Here is a 20,615-nt window from a genome sequence, read left to right on the forward strand (position 1 = left end):
AACGCGTCTTAGCCGTGCTGACTCCCAACAGGTACTGCCTTCCTCCTCCTCTTCTCTGGGGTACTGGAGACAGGTACCTCCTTCGTCGTCCTCCATTCTCACTGGCACTGCCAACACCTCGCAGTCCCGCACAGCTTCCTCTCGCCTCACTGCCAGTAGATTTGGGCCCGGCCCTAACTTCTCGCTTGATGTATAAGACGTGGTCCTCTAGTGGGCGTCCCAGACGTCACCAGCCCAACGTTCCCTCTGCTGCAGACTCTTGATAGAGCTCTTGGCTCTCTCATCAGGTCCGTCCTTGCCTCTGGGCACTCCACGGAAGTTGGATGGCTTTTCCGACTGTCTGCAGAATCGAAGCGGAGCTTAAATCTACGAGTAAGGGCTCTCTAGGTCCGGAGCTCGCTCGAGCGCATTTTCCCTCTCTGACGGCTCGTGATGTACTGTCTTCCCGCCCCAGGCGCCAGTCGCCCCGGGCCCTCCGCCTCATGACGTCACACCGCCCGAGGGCTCTCGTCATTGGTCACTTCAGGCACGTGACCTCACCTGGCCAATCATGTGCCGGGTAGCGTCAGGACGTCTTGGCGGGAAACAGGATGGCTCGACACCGTCCTGTGCCTCAAAAGGCGTAAGCCCCTTGCATTATCAAACTTAGCTGGCCACTTTACAGCCAGCTTAATCACGCTCCACGCTTTCCCATACATGAAAATGTTCCCTGAACATCCGAGAACACTTAGGCTATGGAGATATGACTCTTCTAATCTGGGAAGGAAGAAATACAAGGGTGGACACCGTCACACCTGGTGAGGTTTCCCAGAAAGCAGAAGGGAAGGGGGGGGGGGGGGTTGGGAAGAGGGAGAGAGAGAGAGAAAGGATCACAGCTGTGGATAGGGTGATAGAAAATATTGATTTACAAAAGGGGAACTGAGGAGATCATTCCAGACAAAGAGAGAGTGGGGAGTCACGGGGCTCAAGTAGCGTGTGTGTGCACAGGACAAGGCCAGTGTTACAGCTGCACCCCTAGATATGTGATGATGAACCCCTTTCCAAGATCAAGAGGCGTGCAGGGTGATCTCCTGAGAAATTTCAAGCACTCCACAGTTTATTGTTGGTCGACCGATGGTAGAGGGAGTGTGGCTGCCAAGGTCGGTTGTCTGTTCTGGTAGAGAGTGGTTGGGGGACGTTGTCCACCTGTACACGAGCAACAGTCTGGTGCAGCAGCCAGAGCTCTCTTTGGAGGTTTAAGCCCCATAAGCCCCAACCCTCTCAGGCGGTCCAGGACACAAGATATTGGGGACCTGTCCGGGAGATTGGATTAACACACCCTCAGTTTGAGTCCAAGAGGTTGGACTAATACATCCATTGTGGCAGCTGAGTGGGCTACCTATTATTAGCCTGTGTGACCACAGGTATATTCTCTCTCTCTCTTGGGAAGACTCACAGGACAGGATGGAGAAGGTGCAAGCGTTTGTAGAGTCTGGCAAGCCTGAGGACTTGGAAGGTTGCACCAAGGAGCAGTTGAAGCAGATAGCAGAGAAATGTGGCATCAGGGTGAAGGCATCTAAAGTGGCTGGAGTGAAGGATGAGATCCTTAGACAGCTGAGGGCTAAGAGTTAAGCGGCAAAACAAGGAGCCCAGAAAGGAGCTGGAAGTGGAAAGGAGGAAATTGAAATTGAAATTGAAATAAGTTTATTGAGGTAAAATACACACAAAGGGATGAGGTAGCTCAAGCTATTCTCACCCCGTTCAGTACAACGTGTTAGTACATACATAGACACACATCACAAACAATAAACCTGTTACCAAACATTCTGAGAGATAAACATGTACATTTCCTCCTTCACAAGTAGTATGGTATCAGACGTACACAAATACTTTTATGACCTAGTTATACGGATAATTCAAAAAAATATTACAGTCTTGGTGCAAAATTCTTATATCTCAAGAATATCATCAACCTTTCCTTTGTGACACATCCAGGCTATTTGCTCAGGAACAGTCCTTATATCAGTGTTTCTATATACATTAATCAACGGACAATCAAGAACATAATGGGCAAGGGTGTGAGACCTTAACATACCACATAGTTTACACTTCGTGTCATTATCATAAACACCTATCCCATATTCCCAGTAATATTTGTACCCAAGCCTGAGCCGCATGTACACAGAGTCACTCCAAGCATTTCTCCTTTTACCATAAGTGAAATGGGTGTTTTGACTCACATACATGTTGTGTTGCATGGTTAGACTTCTCTCATACATTATCCCTCTCCTCTCCACTCCTGCCTGTGCCTGAATATTTCTGATTTTGCTTCTTATTTGTCTCATTGTGAATTCACATTCAATGTCAATTTGTGGTTTTGATGTGGCACGTTTGGCCAAGTCATCCGCCACCTCGTTGAGCACTATTCCAACATGAGATGGAATCCACATGAATTTCACACTATGACCTTTCAGCTGTATCTCAGTTATTCTTCTCTTACAATCCTCAACTATAGACATGAAAACTGGGTTTCGACTGTTTAAGGACTTCAGTGCTCCTCGGCTATCGACAAATACAAAAACATTTTTGTCATCATGACGTACTTCCTCCAAACACGCCAGAATGGCCTGCAGTTCAGCTTGTGTGGATGATATATAATTACTAAGCCGGAGTTCAATTATCCTATCTACAGTCCCAAACTCCGTATATTCCCTTATTAGGACACCACACCCTGCCCTGCCATCCTCCGCCACCGACCCGTCGCAATATACATGTAAACTGTTGCCTCTTGGTAACCGAGATATCATGCTTCCATACAAACACCGTAATTGTCCCGGTTCATGATGAATCTTTTTCACCTTGAGGGGTACAATTTCGACGTCTATTTTCTGTACTTTCCAGGGAGCAGACATATTACACTGTCGAGAGGGTTTACAACAGTCAAGTACATCGTATTCCCTGAGGTCATGAGCTAATCCCCTCGTGTAGCGTGTCTCCCTCAGTTTCCTGGAAGTGTGTACGTCACTCAAGCAGGTCTGAACGCTCTCAAACAACTTATCCCCTCCTTTTCTCCGCATGAAACGAATAGATACTCTAGTGTTAATGTCACAGACTCTATCACACACACTCTGTAAATTTAATTCCATTCTCATTATTTCAATCATTGCATTTCTTTGACATCCAACAATAATCCTCATAGCCTCGTTCTGTATCAGCTCTATTTTTTTAATTCTGCCTTGGCCTGTGTAAGACAAAACGGGTGCTGCGTAGTCTATCAGGGACCGAACAGTGCTTATGTATAACATCCGTAAGATAGGTACCCCAACACCTTTACCAGAAAAAGCCAGTGCTTTTAGAGGATGCAGACGGGCTTTACATAAGGTGCTGATATGATTTATTTCAGCATTTTTACTCTCACATGTGTATCCAACATACATGCCCAGATACTTGTACTTCTGAACACGGCTCAGTTCCACACCATTTCGAGTAAGTGTTATATTTCTTCGTTTCCTATACTCATATTTGGTTTTATCTGCATTTATAACTAAGCCTAACTTGTGACAGGTTGTACCAAGTATGTTAAGAGCAGTTTGAATTTTGTTCCCGGAAGTGCCTTGTATAAGAATGTCATCAGCATATATGATCGTCGTGACCCCTGGAGGATACATCTCTGATGCTAATCTGTTCATTAATACATTGAATAAGGTGGGACTTAATACTCCCCCTTGTGGGGTACCTAACTGAAACCTCCGTTCCTCAGACATGTATCCCTGATAATACACCTGACCTTTTCTGCCTTGTAGATAATCCCTTATCCAGTGTAACAATCTCCCTGTTATTCCCAGATTGGCTAATTCGTATAAGATTACTTCCCCATTGGCTTTATCAAATGCTCCTTGTAGATCAACAAAAACTCTACAATTGTCATCCATATTAGACAAACACTTTAAGAGACAATCCGCAGTACTTTTGCCTTTGATAAAACCAAAGAGATTACTGGACATGGTATCACCTACAAGGTAGAGAAGCCTATTTAACAAAATCCTTTCCATCATTTTACAAAAGCAGGATATTAAGGAGACAGGTCTGTAGCCTCCGTTTGACTTAGGGATAGGAATGATGACAGCCTCTTTCCATTTTCTTGGTAACTTTCCCTCTCTATAACTCATATTAAACAAATCAAGTAAGGGACTAGGTTTCATACCGGCTAAATAATTAAGAATGTCATACGTTACTCCATCTTTCCCGGGAGCAGTAGAGCTGCCACTTTTTATAGCATCCAGTAGCTCATCGTGAGTTATCTCAGTGCACGCTATAGATCTTGTATTTAAGGCACATAAAGTTACTCCATTTCTAATATTTTCCCATGACTCAATGGTGACTCTCGTGTCTGCAGGTAAGGACTCCATACCAGCAGCACTAGCCCATTTATCTACTAACTCATTAGCAACCTTCCCTGGATCTGAGTGAGCAATGAATTTGGTCTTACAACCCCTGACTTTATTTACTGCTCTCCATATGTCTTTAAGGTTCTTAGTATTACCAATGGACTGAGCAAAGTCTTGCCAGTATTTGTCCCGCGCCGCCTTCCTTACCTGACTGCATTCCCTAGCCACTTCCAACATTGTATTTTTCTCTTCATCCCTCATTCCATTTTTTAACCATTCTTTATGTGCACTCCGTAGCATTCTCTCCCACCCCTTGACTTGCTGATCTTTGGAATATTTAAATTTCTTAGGTCCATGCTTCTTGCTTCCCCTGCCCCCGTTATTTTCCCTCTGTAGTAATTTCTCTATGTTCTCGACCATATCCTCGTAAAAACTATCAACGCAGAGCGGCGTGTATTGTTGATACCAATCTCCCATATTTTGAATAAAATAATTTTTCATATCTTTATTAATATTTAGCCTTTTCCTTTGAAAGTGGACTTGTTTTTTCCCCAGTGGTAATTCAACGTTCAAGGCAAAGTGGTCACTAAGTAGTTCCCGAACAACCCGAGCCTCCCCCATAATCCCCTGAGAGTTTAAAATGCAGGCATAGTCAAGCCGTCCTCCCCTGATGTGAGTTGGTTCATTGTTTCCCAATAGACAGGTATCTGGAAGATCTTGTAGAAACTGTAACCACTTGACCCCATTAGTACTAATGCTACCCACTGTCCCAAGGCTTGTGTGCCGAGCATTAAGGTCCCCCAATGACCAGTGAAGGATCAGTATAAATGCAGTCAGGTAGATAGTTAGCGTCGAAGCAGTTCCTGGATACATACAAATTAACTACAATAAATTCCCCTTCCCTTAATGATAATTTAACACAGACACTCTCTATACCTTGCGTTTTTGATGGCGGTTCTACTAACTCTGCTGGTATGGAGTTCTTTACATAAATCGACGTGCCTCTGATGTTATTTGCGGCGAAGAGGTGAAACCCTTTATAACCATTTAATTTCAATAAGCCTTCATTCCTATCCCCTGTCTCCTGGAGAGCTACAACATCAATATCATTTCCCATCACATAACAATGAACATCTGTAACCCTGTTTCTTAAACCATTAACATTCCATGACAAAACTTTCAGTCTAGGGTGATCCATTATTAATCAATTCACTGCCTAAGTCATCCCCAATAAATTCACTAAATGATAGCCATACCTTGCATAACATCTCCCACCTCCTCCCAAGTTCACCAGTAAAAGCGACATTGCGATTCTCAAGAGATTTTTTCAGCCCTGTGACGTCCATTATTGGCCCAAATGATTCCTTCATTTTATGTGTAATTATAGGGTTCTTCCTTTCACTACGACTACCATCATTCACACACACTTCACTTTCCTTCATTTCATCACTCAATATTTCATTATTGCCCTCAACCACTATATCCTGATTTTCCTTCACAGTTTTGTGAATTTCCTTGACCTCCTGAACGTTTAATTTTGCCTCGATGGAAAGGAGGATGATGGACAAGATGACGTGAGGTCCCAAGGATCAAGTAGGAGTAATCGCAGTAGCAGGAGTAGCAGAAATAGGAGCTTGGAAAGATTCCAGCTAGAGCTTCAAATGCAACAACAACGTGAGGAGAGACAGTTCCAACTGGAAAAGTTAAAATTAGAACTTCAGATGAAAACTGAAGTAGAAAAAGAGAAAACCAGACTGGTGGTAGAAAAAGAGAGAACCAGAATAAGAGAACTCGAGTTGGAACAGGAGAAAGAAAAAGAGAAAACCAGGGTAAGAGAACTAGAGTTAGAACAAGAGAAGGAAAAAGAGAAAGCCCAAGTCGAAAGGGAAAAAGAGAGATCAAAACAAATACAGATAGAAGAAAATAAAACTTTGGCTGAGCAAAGGATTGAACAAAGTCACTTATCAAGACTATTCAACAAATGTGACAACTGGTTAGGAACTAACCCAGTTGACATTTCCAGACTAAGAATTTCCACAAAGGTGGCTAGCTAAAAATATGACCATGTAAAGGATATAATCGAGTCTTATTGAAACATACTCTTTGTCAGTGATACTGACCCAGACGAATTAAGTCTAATTGAATCTGACCTTGCCAACTATGAAGACAAAATTCAGGCCAAGTTAGATCATTATAACAAAGTGCTTGCAACACAAAATGTTCCTGCTGGAGTAGAACATTTTTATAGTTTAGTTATACCCAAGCAAGCATCCAGCTCAGATGGAATACATGAGCTACCTCAAAATGAGGAGATTCCTCTAATCAACAATAACAGAAGTTAATCAGCAGTAAATTAATTCTCCAGCAACAAGCTAAATGAGAAACCCAGCTGAGTAATAAACCCAGATTGAGCCTGGTACAAATAGTATTCGCCGAGATATTTTATAGTTCTAAGTGGAAAATCAGTGGTCTGTAACCTAAACAGGTACATGTCACAGCGACCAAGCCATTGAACCCACTGTAGACCTAGAATTATTCTCGACAAGTAATAATTGACCACGCTCAGTCTCCCTAGGTAATTAATAATACTAGGCTAGAGAATCTAGCACTCCCTAGGTATTTATTAACATTAGGCTAGAGAATCTAGCACCCCCTAGGTAATTAATGATATTAGGCTAGAAAAACTAGCACTCCTAGGTAATTAATAATATTAGGCTAGAGAATCTAGCACTTCCTGGGTTATTAACAATATTAGGCTAGAGAATCTTGCACCCAATGCATCCAGCATTTCCTGAATTTAACAGTAACTCGAAATCATCAAGAAACTTCTACACCTGCAAATTCACCGGGACCAAGGTTCATTATACCTGTGCTTAAGGTTTGCCAAGAAAACCTTGCAATAGTCTTTAACAGACTACAACATTTATTCAAAGTTTTCTGCACTAGAAGCTAGTGAGTTATTTGCATTAGTTTTTGATTGAGCTGTTTTTCTTTCTTTTCTGCTTATTATTGTAGGAGCGCAGCACGAGCAAAATTGTAAACTTACCAATATGTAAGTGAACATACAACAGAGAACTAATAAACCGTGAAACGTTTAGGTTGGGATAAATTGTAACAAATATCTTTCAGGTAAGATTAATCGTAGCAATAATTAAATTTCCAGCAACCTTAGGTTTCCCATCATTTAATGTATTAACATTAAACCTTAAGCATTGTAAGATAACATGCTTAACGAGCTGATTTAATAGCTCACCTAAAGATTAACGTAATAATTGAGCGCTTTATTGTTGATAATGATGTTTGAACGCTTTATTGCTCCCCACACTAATTCGAGCCCCTTGTTGCTCACCATCATATGAGCATATTTACTCACCACAATAATCGAGCGCTTTATTGTTCCCCGTGATAATTTGAGCGTATTAATGTTCACCGTGATAATTGAGCCCATCATTGCTCCCCCACGATAATACGAACGCCTAATGCTCGCCATGATAATTTGAATGCTTTATTGCTCACTGCGATACCTAGAGTTTACTTCGCTCACCATGATAACCTGCAACTATTAATTCTCACCACGATAAACTGAGTAGAACCCACTACTCAACATTCAGCTAGAGTGACACTACTAAGAATTAGTAAGTTGTCACAATTAGCTTAGCCCTCTACTTAGGAAGGTTAGAAAAATTATACCATCTATTTAGGTAGGTATTCAGGACATTTTTATCAATTGAGTATCAGCTGAATCTGCATTCAAGATTAAATACAGTTGACTATTCATAGAGACTTATTTAATAAAATAAATTTTTCATTTAAGTTGAGGATGTATTAATGAGTTTCCAGTGATAAGCCTGCGAGCTGTAGTTTAATTAGCTTATAAGTCAGAATGACTAGGCTACTAATCTCACTGTCGACTCAGAGTCTTCCTTGATTTTAATGAATAACCTAATGAGTTCTCTAATATTACATTAACTTTAGCTAGTTAAAACTTAGTTATATCATTAGTCAGAATGACTACTGCACGGCAGTGCATATTAAATCAAATTTGTTCATTTGAGTTTGGGGTGATCATGATACTCCGTGATGTGTTATTGTCTAGTAACTCAACAGTTACAAGTCACAGCGACCTTACTGTAGTATCGAAGTCTCCTTGATCTTTAATGACCAAATGATTAATGTTCTTTAATTAAAGTATATTAATGTAGAATACAACTTATACAATAATGTAATCTGTTCTTAAGAACATTTTCAGAGTTCACAGAACAATTTAACAATTAAGTAATTCAACCATTACACGTCACAGCAACCCTAGTCCTCGAGTCTACTGCAAACTTTAGAGAGTTTTTGATTACAGATACCTTAATCATTTAATATTTCAATATTTAATTCTTGTTCCCATAATGACTTAGAGTCACATCTGCTGTGACAGATTCGGGACATCCGTTATGTGTGTTCTAACGTGCTAACATACTAACCCATAATGTAACCAGAGTTGGAATGGGAACGTCAGTACTCAACATTGAACTACGACCCGAGTTTTCCTTCCCTGGAGTTATGTTGGAAACTACTTGAGCTAGCGATATTGCATCATACAACTCCGCGGAGGAATACTATCTAGATGTTAGAGAATTAAGTAATATTCTCACTTTGTCAGTATTCTTTCTAAGAATTATTAATTGACAGTATAGCAACCAGTGGTCTGATATTTTTTTTTTCTTTTTTAAGATATATACAAGAGGAGTTACATTCTTGTACAGCCACTAGTACGCGTAGCGTTTCGGGCAGGTCCCTGGAGTACGATCCCCACCGCAAACAATCGTTGTTACAACCAAGTACACATGTTACTGTTGCATTAAACAGAGGCTACAGTTAAGGATTTGCGCCCAGTAAATCCTCCCCAGTCAGGATACGAACCCATGACAAAGAGCTCGCGCAACGCCAGGCGAGTGTCTTACCACTACACAACGGAGACTGATGTATTCATACTTGCGGGGGCACACCTTACCTTTTGGGGGGGGGGGTGCCATTATTGTTTTTGGAGGATAGTATGGAATTAGTTAGGATTAGATAATTTCTTTTGTTTTTGAGGCATTGGGATAAAATATTGTTGGGTTAAAAATGTTGTTCTTTGGAGGTAATTGTTATGGTAGGGCATTATAAGAAATTTGTGATTTAAAGTACCTTACATACGAATTTCTTAATTCCAAAGAGGGGGGAGTTGTAATGGCTAATTCCCTTCTTCCCTCCCCCTTTACCCATTTGTCAAGGGCCAAGAGGTTGACCTGAGGGTGGTCTTGCTAGCTTGGTCCTCTTGGTGCCTATGCTCCCCCCCACTTCATTCCCCCACTTTTCCCTCTCCATTCCCCACCGAATTCCCTCTCTTCCCCCTCTCACCGATCCCCCACCGAATTCCCTCTCTTCCCCCTCTCACCGATCCCCCACCGAATTCCCTCTCTTCCCCCTCTCACCGATCCCCCTCCCCCCCCGCATACCAGGCGAATCAAATGTCCCTACCTTTTATCTTAGAGGAGACAGGTTTGAACATAATTTATCAGTTTCTGTAAATATTGCTCCGATGTGTCCCAGGCTCGGGTGGTCCACTACAGAGGCATCTTGTCCCCTTCGAATAGCTGAGGAGAGCTGACTCAATCTTCGAGAATTTCATGTACCTTCAGGCAGATCAGTGAAGGTGATTGGCAGTAGATAAGTGCCAAGTCCTTATTGGCCCTGGAGAACCATACCTCAGGCCTAGTTTTAAATGGTTGGCTGTAGCCAAAAATAATGGGTGGAGCCCCGGGGGCTGTATTAGATTGTGGGAGGAGTACGCCTTCCACCGGTAAGCTGGTGAAACAAAATTTCAGTAGTGTGTTCTGGGAGTGCTTGGGGGTGGGAACTCGGTCCGGCATCAGAGGGGCTGAGGGTAGCCATCGACATCTAGGCCGGAGAGCGGTTTTAAGGTATTGTGCACTTGAGTATTGGTAGATATCCATTTTGCCTCTTAGGGATTATAGAGTAGGGTATATGTTCATTTGATTTCAATATATGTGTTAAATATAATAAAGTTATTAATTAGTTTGTTGTTTAGTTATCTGTCCCTTTTGTCATTAATTTTTAGCAGTTTCTATAAGCAGTATATCTATGTGTGGTATTTGGAAATCCCCCTGTTCTCCTCCATTTACTGGATATTAAAGTTGCCCTTGGACCTAAATAAGCAAAGTAAATTAATCAAACTAATTTCCAAGATTTATTACCGAAGTTCCTATTGCCTGGGGAGTTCATGATTACCGATTCCTTGCCTCCCTGGGGGATCGGTGATAGACACATTCAGGTATGTTAGATCGGGAAGGTGGTGGCAGTGTTCTTAATTAGGTTTAATTATAAGTTTAAATTAATAACTCCTATTCTTGTTGTTTCCTTCTCATTTAATATTTCAGCTTGTACCCGCGGTAGATCAGTGAGGGTTCATACTGAACTGTAGCAGTGTTGAGCTGAGGTATTGATTGGTGAGGAAGAGGAGAGTAGATTGGGTCATTACATACTCTCACTCACTCTCCCACACACTCACACATTCTCCCACACTTTCACTTACTCTCCCATACTCTGGCACACACTCACTCACTCACTCTCCCACACTCACTCTCCCCTACTCTCCCACACTCACTCTCCTTCACCCTCACTCACTCTCCCACTCTCACACACTCTGACTCACTCACTCTAAACCTTTAAAAACTGTGTCAACGGAATGTATGTTTTTAGTTATCTCTAATGGTTTTAATAACGTCAGTAATAGGTATTTATGTCAAAAGTTACAGTGTTATCTCTGTGGCACCATTTGAAAACGTCCACAAACGTTTTGTGTTTGCTGGGCAGCCTCTGACACTGCTATTGAATTCAATAGGTTCTTCTCCTCCATTGGAACATCCCTCTTGCTCTCTAGTGGGAACATCCCTCTTGCTCTCTAGTGGGAACATCCCTCTTGCTCTCTAGTGGGAACATCCCTCCTGCTCTCTAGTGGGAACATCCCTCTAATCCCTTGCTCATAATTAAAGAATACCTAACAGGTAACAATCCAGAGTCTCTGTACCTAACTCCTGCTAACTCCTCTGATGTTAATGAGGTAGTCCTTTCCCTAAAAACTAAGTCAATTGCCCTTGATGCGATACTAACTAATTATCAAAAAAACAACCAGACTTCTAGCTCCTTCTATTACATTACTCTTCAACAAATCACTTGAACTCCAAACTTTTCTGGATATTCTAAAAAAAAAAAAAAAAAAAAAAAAAAGCGAGAGTAACCCCAGTCCACAAATGTGGTGATCTCACTGATGTCAACAATTACAGACCTATATCAATTCTACCAACCTTGTAAAAAATATTTAAAAAGCTAATCTACAAGCAGCTGTACTCTTATCTTGCCAAGAACAACATACTTAGATCTTGCCAATATGGTTTCAGACCCAATAAAAGCACTGACGATGCACTGATTAGTATGATAAACTTGATACATACAGCTCTTCATAAAAATGAGTTCCCTGTTGGGTTATTTGTTGACCTACAAAATGCTTTTGACACTGCCAACAACTAAAACCTTCTTCTTAAATTACATCATTATGGAGTCAGAGGTCAATCCATGCAATACCTTCAGTCTTACCTTACTGACAGGCTCCAGTATGTTTCTGTGAATAATTCCATTCCTCCTCCCCTACCCATAAATATTGGTGTTCCGCAGAGCAGCATACTTTGCTCTCTCCTCTTTCTCATCTACATTAATGACCTTTCAAATGCGTAACACCACCTCAAACCAATCTTTTTGCTGATGACACAACCTTCATTTTCTCCAGTCCTGACCCTCTTGCTCTAAATGTCACAGTGAATACTGAACTAAAGAAAGTCCATCTTTGGCTAACTGCCAACAAACTCACCCTTAACATTGACAAACTTTCTATATTTTGTTTGGTAATAAATCCTCAAATTAAGTAAATCTAAGAATAAACAATAGTCAAATTAGTAACAAAGTTGATAAATTCCTTGGTATCCTCAACGATAACAAGCTGAATTTCCAGGGACACATTCTAAATATAGCAAAAAGTGTTTCTAAAACTGTTGGCATTCTTTCTAAGATCAGATATTATGTACCCCGCCCTGCCCTGGTGACGCTCTATTACTCTCTCATCTATGCTTATCTCAACTATGGTATTTGTGCTTGGGGTTCTACTTACCAAAATCATTTACGTCCTCTAATTACTCAACACAAAGCTGCTATTAGAAAAATATCTAACTCTGGCCCCAGACATCACTAGGTACCCTTACTCAACTCTCTGAATGTGTTAGATATTAAGTCACTGCACATCCTCTCATGTGTACTCTATATATTTAAAACTCTGAACTGTAATGTCAATCATGACCTTAAAAGCTTCTTAGAAGTTTATAACAGAACCCATGGGCACCACACCAGAAAACAATACCTATTTGATATCCCAAGTGTAAACTTAATCAAACTAGAAATGTTCTACAAATCAAAGGACCCATAATGGGGAATGACCTTCCCAATCATGTCAAAGACTGTACATCTCAACTAGTTTAAGATAAAAACTAAAAACTACCTAATAAACTCCATGTAATCTACCTCACCCCTAAATGTCAATCCATGTCTTACTATATTAAACAACGCTGGTTGTTGACCAACTTATATAATTGCTGTTCTCTGCCTTGTTCCCCGCCTTTTTTTATTTTTTATTTTTTCAATACAATTTATACTTTAAGCTCAATTACAATTAAGTTTTAGTCTAAGTAATTTTTTCCCCCATTACCTTGCCCGAAATGCCATGTGTACTAGTGCCTTTAGGTATTGTATGTACTATCTCTATCTTTAAATCCAACATTATGAATGTAACTGAATGTATGTACCTTTACCTGAATAAAAAAATCTAATCTAATACCTTTGCCCAGTTTATTTTATTATATTTATATATAAACAAGAAGATACATTGAATTTGTGAGGATACATGGCATAGTGATTACATTCTTGTAAACCCACTAGTATGCCCAACGTTTCGGGCTGGTCCTTAATTAATCTAACAGATAATTTTAAGTAGGTAAATTGAAGCAAAATTTATAAAATGATAAGAACATAAGAACATAAGAACATAAGAACAAAGGTAACTGCAGAAGGCCTATTGGCCCATACGAGGCAGCTCCTATTCTATAACCACCCAATCCCACTCATATACTTGTCCAACCCGTGCTTGAAACAATCGAGGGACCCCACCTCCACAATGTTACGCGGCAATTGGTTCCACAAATCAACAACCCTGTTACTGAACCAGTATTTACCCAAGTCTTTCCTAAATCTAAACTTATCCAATTTATATCCATTGTTTCGTGTTCTGTCCTGTGTTGATACTTTTAATACCCTATTAATATCCCCCCGGTTATGTCCATTCATCCACTTGTAAACCTCTATCATGTCACCCCTAACTCTTCGCCTTTCCAGTGAATGCAACTTAAGCTTTGTTAATCTTTCTTCATATGAAAGATTTCTAATTTGGGGAATTAACTTAGTCATCCTACGCTGGACACGTTCAAGTGAATTTATATCCATTCTATAATATGGCGACCAAAACTGAACTGCATAATCTAAATGGGGCCTAACTAGAGCAAGATATAGCTTGAGAACCACACCAGGTGTCTTGTTACTAACGCTGCGATTAATAAATCTAAGTGTCCGATTTGCCTTATTACGAACATTTATGCATTGATCCTTTTGTTTTAAATTCTTACTAATCATAACTCCCAGATCCCTTTCGCAATCCGACTTCGCAATCACAACACCATCTAGCTCGTATCTTGTAACTCTATCATCATTACCTAACCTCAGAACTTTACATTTATCAGCATTAAACTGCATCTGCCAATCCTTTGACCATTTCAAAACCCTATCTAGATCAACTTGAAGTGATAGTGAGTCCTCCTCCGAATTAATTTCCCTACCGATTTTCGTATCATCGGCAAATTTGCAAATGTTGCTACTCAAACCTGAATCTAAATCATTTATATATATTATAAACAACAGAGGTCCCAGGACAGAGCCTTGAGGCACTCCACTTACAACATTTTCCCACTCTGACTTGATTCCATTTATACTAACTCTCTGTTTCCTTTGGTATAGCCATGCCCTAATCCAGCTTAATATAGCACCCCCAATACCATGAGACTCTATTTTTTTAATCAGTCTTTCATGTGGCACTGTATCAAAAGCTTTGCTAAAGTCAAGGTATACAACATCGCAATCCTTACCACTATCAACTGCCTCAACAATGCTAGAATAAAAAGATAACAAATTTGTTAAACATGAACGGCCATTTATAAAACCATGTTGCGACTCAATTATTAATTTATGTTTTTCAAGATGAAGACGAATTTTATTTGCTATTATAGATTCGAGTAACTTTCCCACAATAGACGTTAGGCTAATTGGTCGATAGTTAGACGCAAGTGATCTATCTCCTTTCTTAAAAACTGGTATCACATTAGCAACTTTCCAAAACTCTGGCACTCTGCCTGACTCTATTGATTTATTAAATATGGTTGACAGTGGGTCACAAAGCTCCTCTTTGCATTCTTTAAGCACCCTAGCAAACACTTCATCCGGCCCTGGGGATTTGTTTGGTTTGAGTTTTACTATTTGTTTAAGAACATCCTCCCTGGTAACTGCTAAACTCGTCAACCTGTCCTCGTCCCCACCCACATAGACTTGTTCGGCTGAAGGCATATTGTTAAGTTCCTCTTTAGTAAATACAGATACAAAATATTTATTAAAAATACTACTCATCTCTTCATCACTATCTGTTATTTGACCTGTCTCAGTTTTTAATGGACCTATCCTTTCCCTAGTCTTAGTACGATATAACTGAAAAAACCCTTTAGGATTTGTCTTTGCTTGCCGTGCTATGCGAACTTCATAGTTTCTTTTTGCTTTCCTTATCTCTTTTTTAACATTTCTAACCAGTTGTACGAATTCCTGTTCTAAAGTGACCTCCCCATTTTTAATCCTTTTGTACCAAGCTCTCTTTTTACCTATAAGGTTCTTCAAATTCAAAAGGTTCTTCAGATAACAGGTACATTGCAAGAAAAAAATGAGATGAGAGAGATTTGTAGGTATATTAAAGCACATAGGTAGCTCAGATTGATTGCATTGACAGCTTGAATGGTAATTTAACAAGGATTAATAGGCACAATACAGTATATTGCTTGAACATATAAGAAGACAGCAATGATCACTATAGTAAAGTTGCTTGGATTAGTTACATAAAGATTGGGTAACACTAGATACAGAGCAATTTTAAAGCACAGAATAGGAAACTATGAAGACGAAATTAGGTACTTTTTGTTTTTGTTTTTGAATGAGGCAAAAGTTGGACAGCTTTTCAATTCATTAGGGAGTGAGTTCCATAGACTAGGTCTCTATTTGCATAGTGTATTTACACAGACTAAGTTTGACTCTGGTGATATCAAAGAGATATTTATATCTGGTGTGGTGATAATGGGTCCTATTACATCTGTCCAGGGAGAGTTTCAGAGCAGGGTTTGCATTTAAAAACAGGTTTTTGTAAATGAAGTTGACACAAGAGAATGTGTGGGCGAGTTTATGTTTAGCATGTTTAGGGATTTAATCAAGGGGGCTGAGTGTTGTTTGAAAACAGAGTTTGTTATTATTCTGGTTGAAGATTTTTGCTGGGTGATGATGGGCTTGAGGTGGTTTAAAGTGTTTAACCCCCATGCACAGATACCATAATTAAGATAACGATAGATTAGTGCATACTGGGTAGGTAGGTCTTTTCTATGTTTAGTGATAGTTTGTTAGTTGACATACATAAGGGGACTATTTCATTATTCACAACATTATTTAGTGTATGTGGGTTTGGGTCTGAATAGATGAGGGTATATCAGCAAACAATATAGGTTTAAGAATGTTTGAGACATTAGGCAGATCATTGATATATATAAGAAAGAGGAGAGGTTCCAAGATGCTGCCCTGTGGCACTTCAACGGTTATTGATAGAGTGGGAGAAGTTATATCATTGATGACTACATCATTGGTAGTCATCAATGATATATCCACATACGACAACAGATCACTCGTGTTGTAATTTTATTCACGGCTGTTATGTGTGTTAATATGTTTGACACATAATATGTTTGACATATGTTCAAACATATGTTTGAACATATGAGGTTGGAGTAATCATGCACATTAGTGCGTGGGAAGTACGGGGCTGTACTTCCCGTAGGAGTAGTGTTAAAAGATGCCGTTGTCACAAGAGTCACTCCAGGGTGTAGGTGGTCATTACTGGGGGCCCTGGAGCTCAATTCTGCCACGGAAGAGGAATGGGAGCAGAGGGCCAATCTGGAGTCAAAGGAGCCAGGTCAGGGCCCAACAGCCTGGGTTATGGAGCCCCATCACCAGCAGACTCGGGATGGTTGGAGGGGGGGTTAATCCCCCACCTCACGGGGCCTGAGTAAATAGTTCGGTATCTATGCAGCATTAATTTCAAAAGCCTGCGAGTGAAGACATAGCACCTACCAGGACACCTATGGGAGGCCAAGTGCTGGCAGGAAGGGGTGCGTCGTCCCCTGGAGTACTCCCACTTTTCAACAGTCGCATTGCTTCTTAACATTCTGACAAAGGTGGGAAGCCTTCTCCCATGGCTGCATACCCAGCCATCCACCAAAGGGATGGCTGGGTATCCAGCAGGACACTCCATTGACCTGAACAAGCTCCCAATGGGTGTACTTTAGAGTGTAAAACACCCAAAGAGGGGTAGAAGGGGCCAAGGTAATCTTCACCAGCCCAAGGAAGTCGTGCGTGGGCCCCGTCACCAAAACTCGTTTGAGTGTGGCAGGGTAATGTAGCACTTATCACATGGCACATGTCTAAGAATTATCACTCATTCAAGCAACAGCAGTCAAATGTTACTTGATAAAGATCCCACTGAGGTATAATACTCTAGTAAATAAAATTTAAGAATCCTAGATCAGGACTGTTCAAAGTGGTGTGCCACTAAATGGAGGACTGCATTTGGCGACTAGAGCACAAGTATTATAATTATGGCTCACCAGTTTAGTTATGGCCAATACCCAGCCCAGCCAGAGTCATTTCTTCTCTTACTGGGGTAGTAAGGAAGGTAATGCAGATAGGACTAATGATCTGCATAGTCATACTTTAGAATTTTGTGTGTGGTAATTAGCATAAATGACCATCCAGGGACAATGAAGACATTAGGAGAACATTCAAGTCAAGAAATGTCTAGTGTTATCCAACAACCAAACTCTTCCGCTCTTCATACTGTCCCTGTGTTATCCTTGCACATCAACGTAGACAATTTTGCAAAATTGAGGAATCTAGCACTTTAAAAGTCAAAATTCAAGTCAAAAAGACCAAAAACTATGGCCTCATTGTAACTTCGACGAATCACAAGAGACATCACTCCACAGTAATCATTTGGCTGACAGAATGGACCACCAGATGAATTGTGTGGGAACCAACGTTGCTGCTCCCAATCACAAAAGGAAAACTCTTCAGTACAAGTTCCGACAGTGATGGCAATTGGCGTTCTGTGACCAAAGCCAACAGGAAGAACCACTCCATTCTGACGTACCGAGAACAGTCCTCTACAGATGAGCACGCCAGCTACTGATTAAATCTGCACTGCCAGTCTTCTAGGTACAGCATGATGTCTCCTCGTAAACAACAAAGTACCCCAAGCTCCAGATCAAAGCCAAACCTCAGAGGCAAATATATTCTAAGGTCTGAAGACTAGACAGCTGTAACCATTCTTAAAAATTACAGAAAATGAGACGAACTAAAACCAGAGGATAAAATAAGCAAAATCATTGTCCACCACAATTATAAGGGCGTCTGACGGCTGAGTGGACAAATCTTCGTATTCGTAGTCCTGAGGTTCCGGGTTCGATCACCAGTACAGGTGGAGACAAATGGGCAATGTTTTTCACCCTGATGCCCCATGCCCCATGGGAGTTTGACAGTTGCTATGGGCTGCTTCCTGGGAGGGGGGGTGTAACAAAAGGAGGCCTGGTCGAGGACCGGGCCGCGGGGACGCTAAGTCCAGAAATCCCAAGATAACCTCAAGATAACCACTATCCCTTGCACATAGCCCTAGCTCATATCTAAGCTGAATTATACGGTGTCAGCAGAAAGATGCCAGGAAAAAGCCACGAAGCAAGAAACCCAAGTCCTTCTCACAGTAAGAGGACGGATCCCAGAGAAACTATCTTGGCATTAGGGGCGTGATCCACCACAGGCCTTACATACCAAGAGCGCCTCGGATGCAAATTTAGACATCACAAGGATGGCTGGCAACGCCCACTCAGGGGTGGAGTCTGCAGCCAGCCCCAGGACACAAATATACCTGGATAACAAGGCAAACCAGCCCATCCAAGCCAAGTGCCCAAATTGCTCCAAGGAACACCACGCCTGGAACCTAAGATGCCCTGAACGTCTTAAAAAGATTCAAACGTCTCTCCCCCCCCCCCCCCAACACACACACACACACACACTCTCGCTCTCTTGACAAGGGACAGAATGGCAGGAGGCCGCAACAGGGACACGGGAAGCAGCCAGGGAGATCAAACAAAGGAATTGCTAATTCCTTTGTTTGATCTCTCTCTCTCTTGACAAGGGGCAAAATGGCAGGTGGACGCAACAGGGACACAGGGAACAGCCAGAGTGACCAAACGAACGACATGTTAACCCAAGTTCTGGAGGAATTCAGGAGGGAGATGAATGAAATGAGGATTACAATTAACAATCTGCAAAGTGAGCTAGCATCAGCAAGGGAGGAGATCAAATCTCTCAGAGAAAAATAAAGAGACCGAGCATCAGATAACCATCCAAAGGGAAGGTGGGAATGTTACATTGGAAGGAAATACCTCTGTACCTGATACATTTGCGGATATACTGAAAAAGAGCTCAGAAGCAATGGCCACAGTGAGGGAGATAGCGATGCAAGCAGCTACGTCACAGGAAGCAGCAAGGTGCACCACTCAACTGCTGGAGAGAAAAAGATCAGTGGTAGTTGTAGGCATCAAAGAACAGGAAGGATCCAACAGGCAAGAATGGAATGGCAAGGATAGAGAGGCAGTACATGGGCTACTGAAAGGGTTACAGATGGAAGGGGCAGTACAAAACATTGAGAAGGTTTTCAGGTTGGGCTGGTACAACAAGGACAGAAACCGACTTGTAAAGGTGGTGTTTACAAACGAAACCACGAAGGAGGACATTCTCGAAAGGAAGAGTCTTCTGCAGCATATGGAGGGATACAAAAAAGTATTCCTCCAGAGGGACAGGACGAAGGAGGAGAGAGCCAGGGCAGCAGAGGCAAGGAGGAAGCGCAGGGAGAGGAGCAAACCAGGAAATCACAGCCCTCAACACAACCGTCCCAGAGACAAGAGGAGAACCCAAAACCAGCATCCCAACAAATCAGAGGGGGGGGGGGGGCGCCACACCACCACCCCCCTCTGCATAGAAACCCTCCCTTCCCCTCACCCTACCTGCCCCCACCCAACCCTCCCCCCCCCTACCCCATTCTGACCCTGACACCCCTTCCCCATTCCCATCATAGTCCCCCCTCCCCCTTCATCCCATACCCTCCCTATCCCTCCTCCCCCCTCACCCCGTATTCTCCATGTCCCCCCTACCTCCTTAACCCACACCCTACCTGTCCCCCCCTTCCCTTAAACCCCCACCCCCACCCCAAAATCCTCTGAGACCCTGCACACCACCTCACAGATCCTCTCACCCACGGAACAGCTTCCCACATCCAGCAGAATGCTTGCCAAGAAAGGGACATGAAAATGAACAGAAGAAAGTGAGCTTCAAGGCGATGTACACTAACATAGATGGGATTTCAAATAAAACAAGTGAACTTTGAGAATGGGCACTAGAAGAAAAACCTAGACATAATAGCACTCACAGAAACAAAGTTAACGAAAATCATAACAAACGTAGTGTTTCCACAGGGCTACTATGTAGTGAGGAAAGAGAGAAGGGAGAGGAGGAGGTGGTGTAGCTCTGCTACTAAGAGAAGGTTGGAGTTTCGAAGAGATGGTAATTCAGAACTGTGAAGGTTTCAGTGACTACATTTCAGGCACCATAGCAACTGGAGGACAGAAAATTATAATAGTAGTCATATATAACCCCCCGCCGAATGACAGAAGACCCAGACAGGAATAT

The 20,615-nt window shown here is 41.7% G+C and overlaps 1 protein-coding gene across 4 annotated transcripts in view; it reads right to left on the reverse strand.

Moving 5' to 3' along the window:
- Positions 1-837: 837 nt before the first annotated feature.
- Positions 838-20,615, reverse strand: part of LOC138367008 (uncharacterized) — a 47,272-nt gene continuing 27,494 nt past the window's right edge. For all 4 annotated transcript variants that reach the window (XM_069328411.1, XM_069328412.1, XM_069328410.1 and 1 more), the window contains exon 5: positions 838-1,639. In XM_069328411.1, coding sequence (XP_069184512.1) covers positions 1,432-1,639 — 208 coding nt within the window. In that variant the 3' untranslated portion in view covers positions 838-1,431. The remainder of the gene's footprint in view (positions 1,640-20,615) is intronic.

Source organism: Procambarus clarkii, chromosome 21, assembly GCF_040958095.1.
Source record: "Procambarus clarkii isolate CNS0578487 chromosome 21, FALCON_Pclarkii_2.0, whole genome shotgun sequence".
In the NCBI taxonomy this organism is placed as follows: domain Eukaryota; kingdom Metazoa; phylum Arthropoda; class Malacostraca; order Decapoda; family Cambaridae; genus Procambarus; species Procambarus clarkii.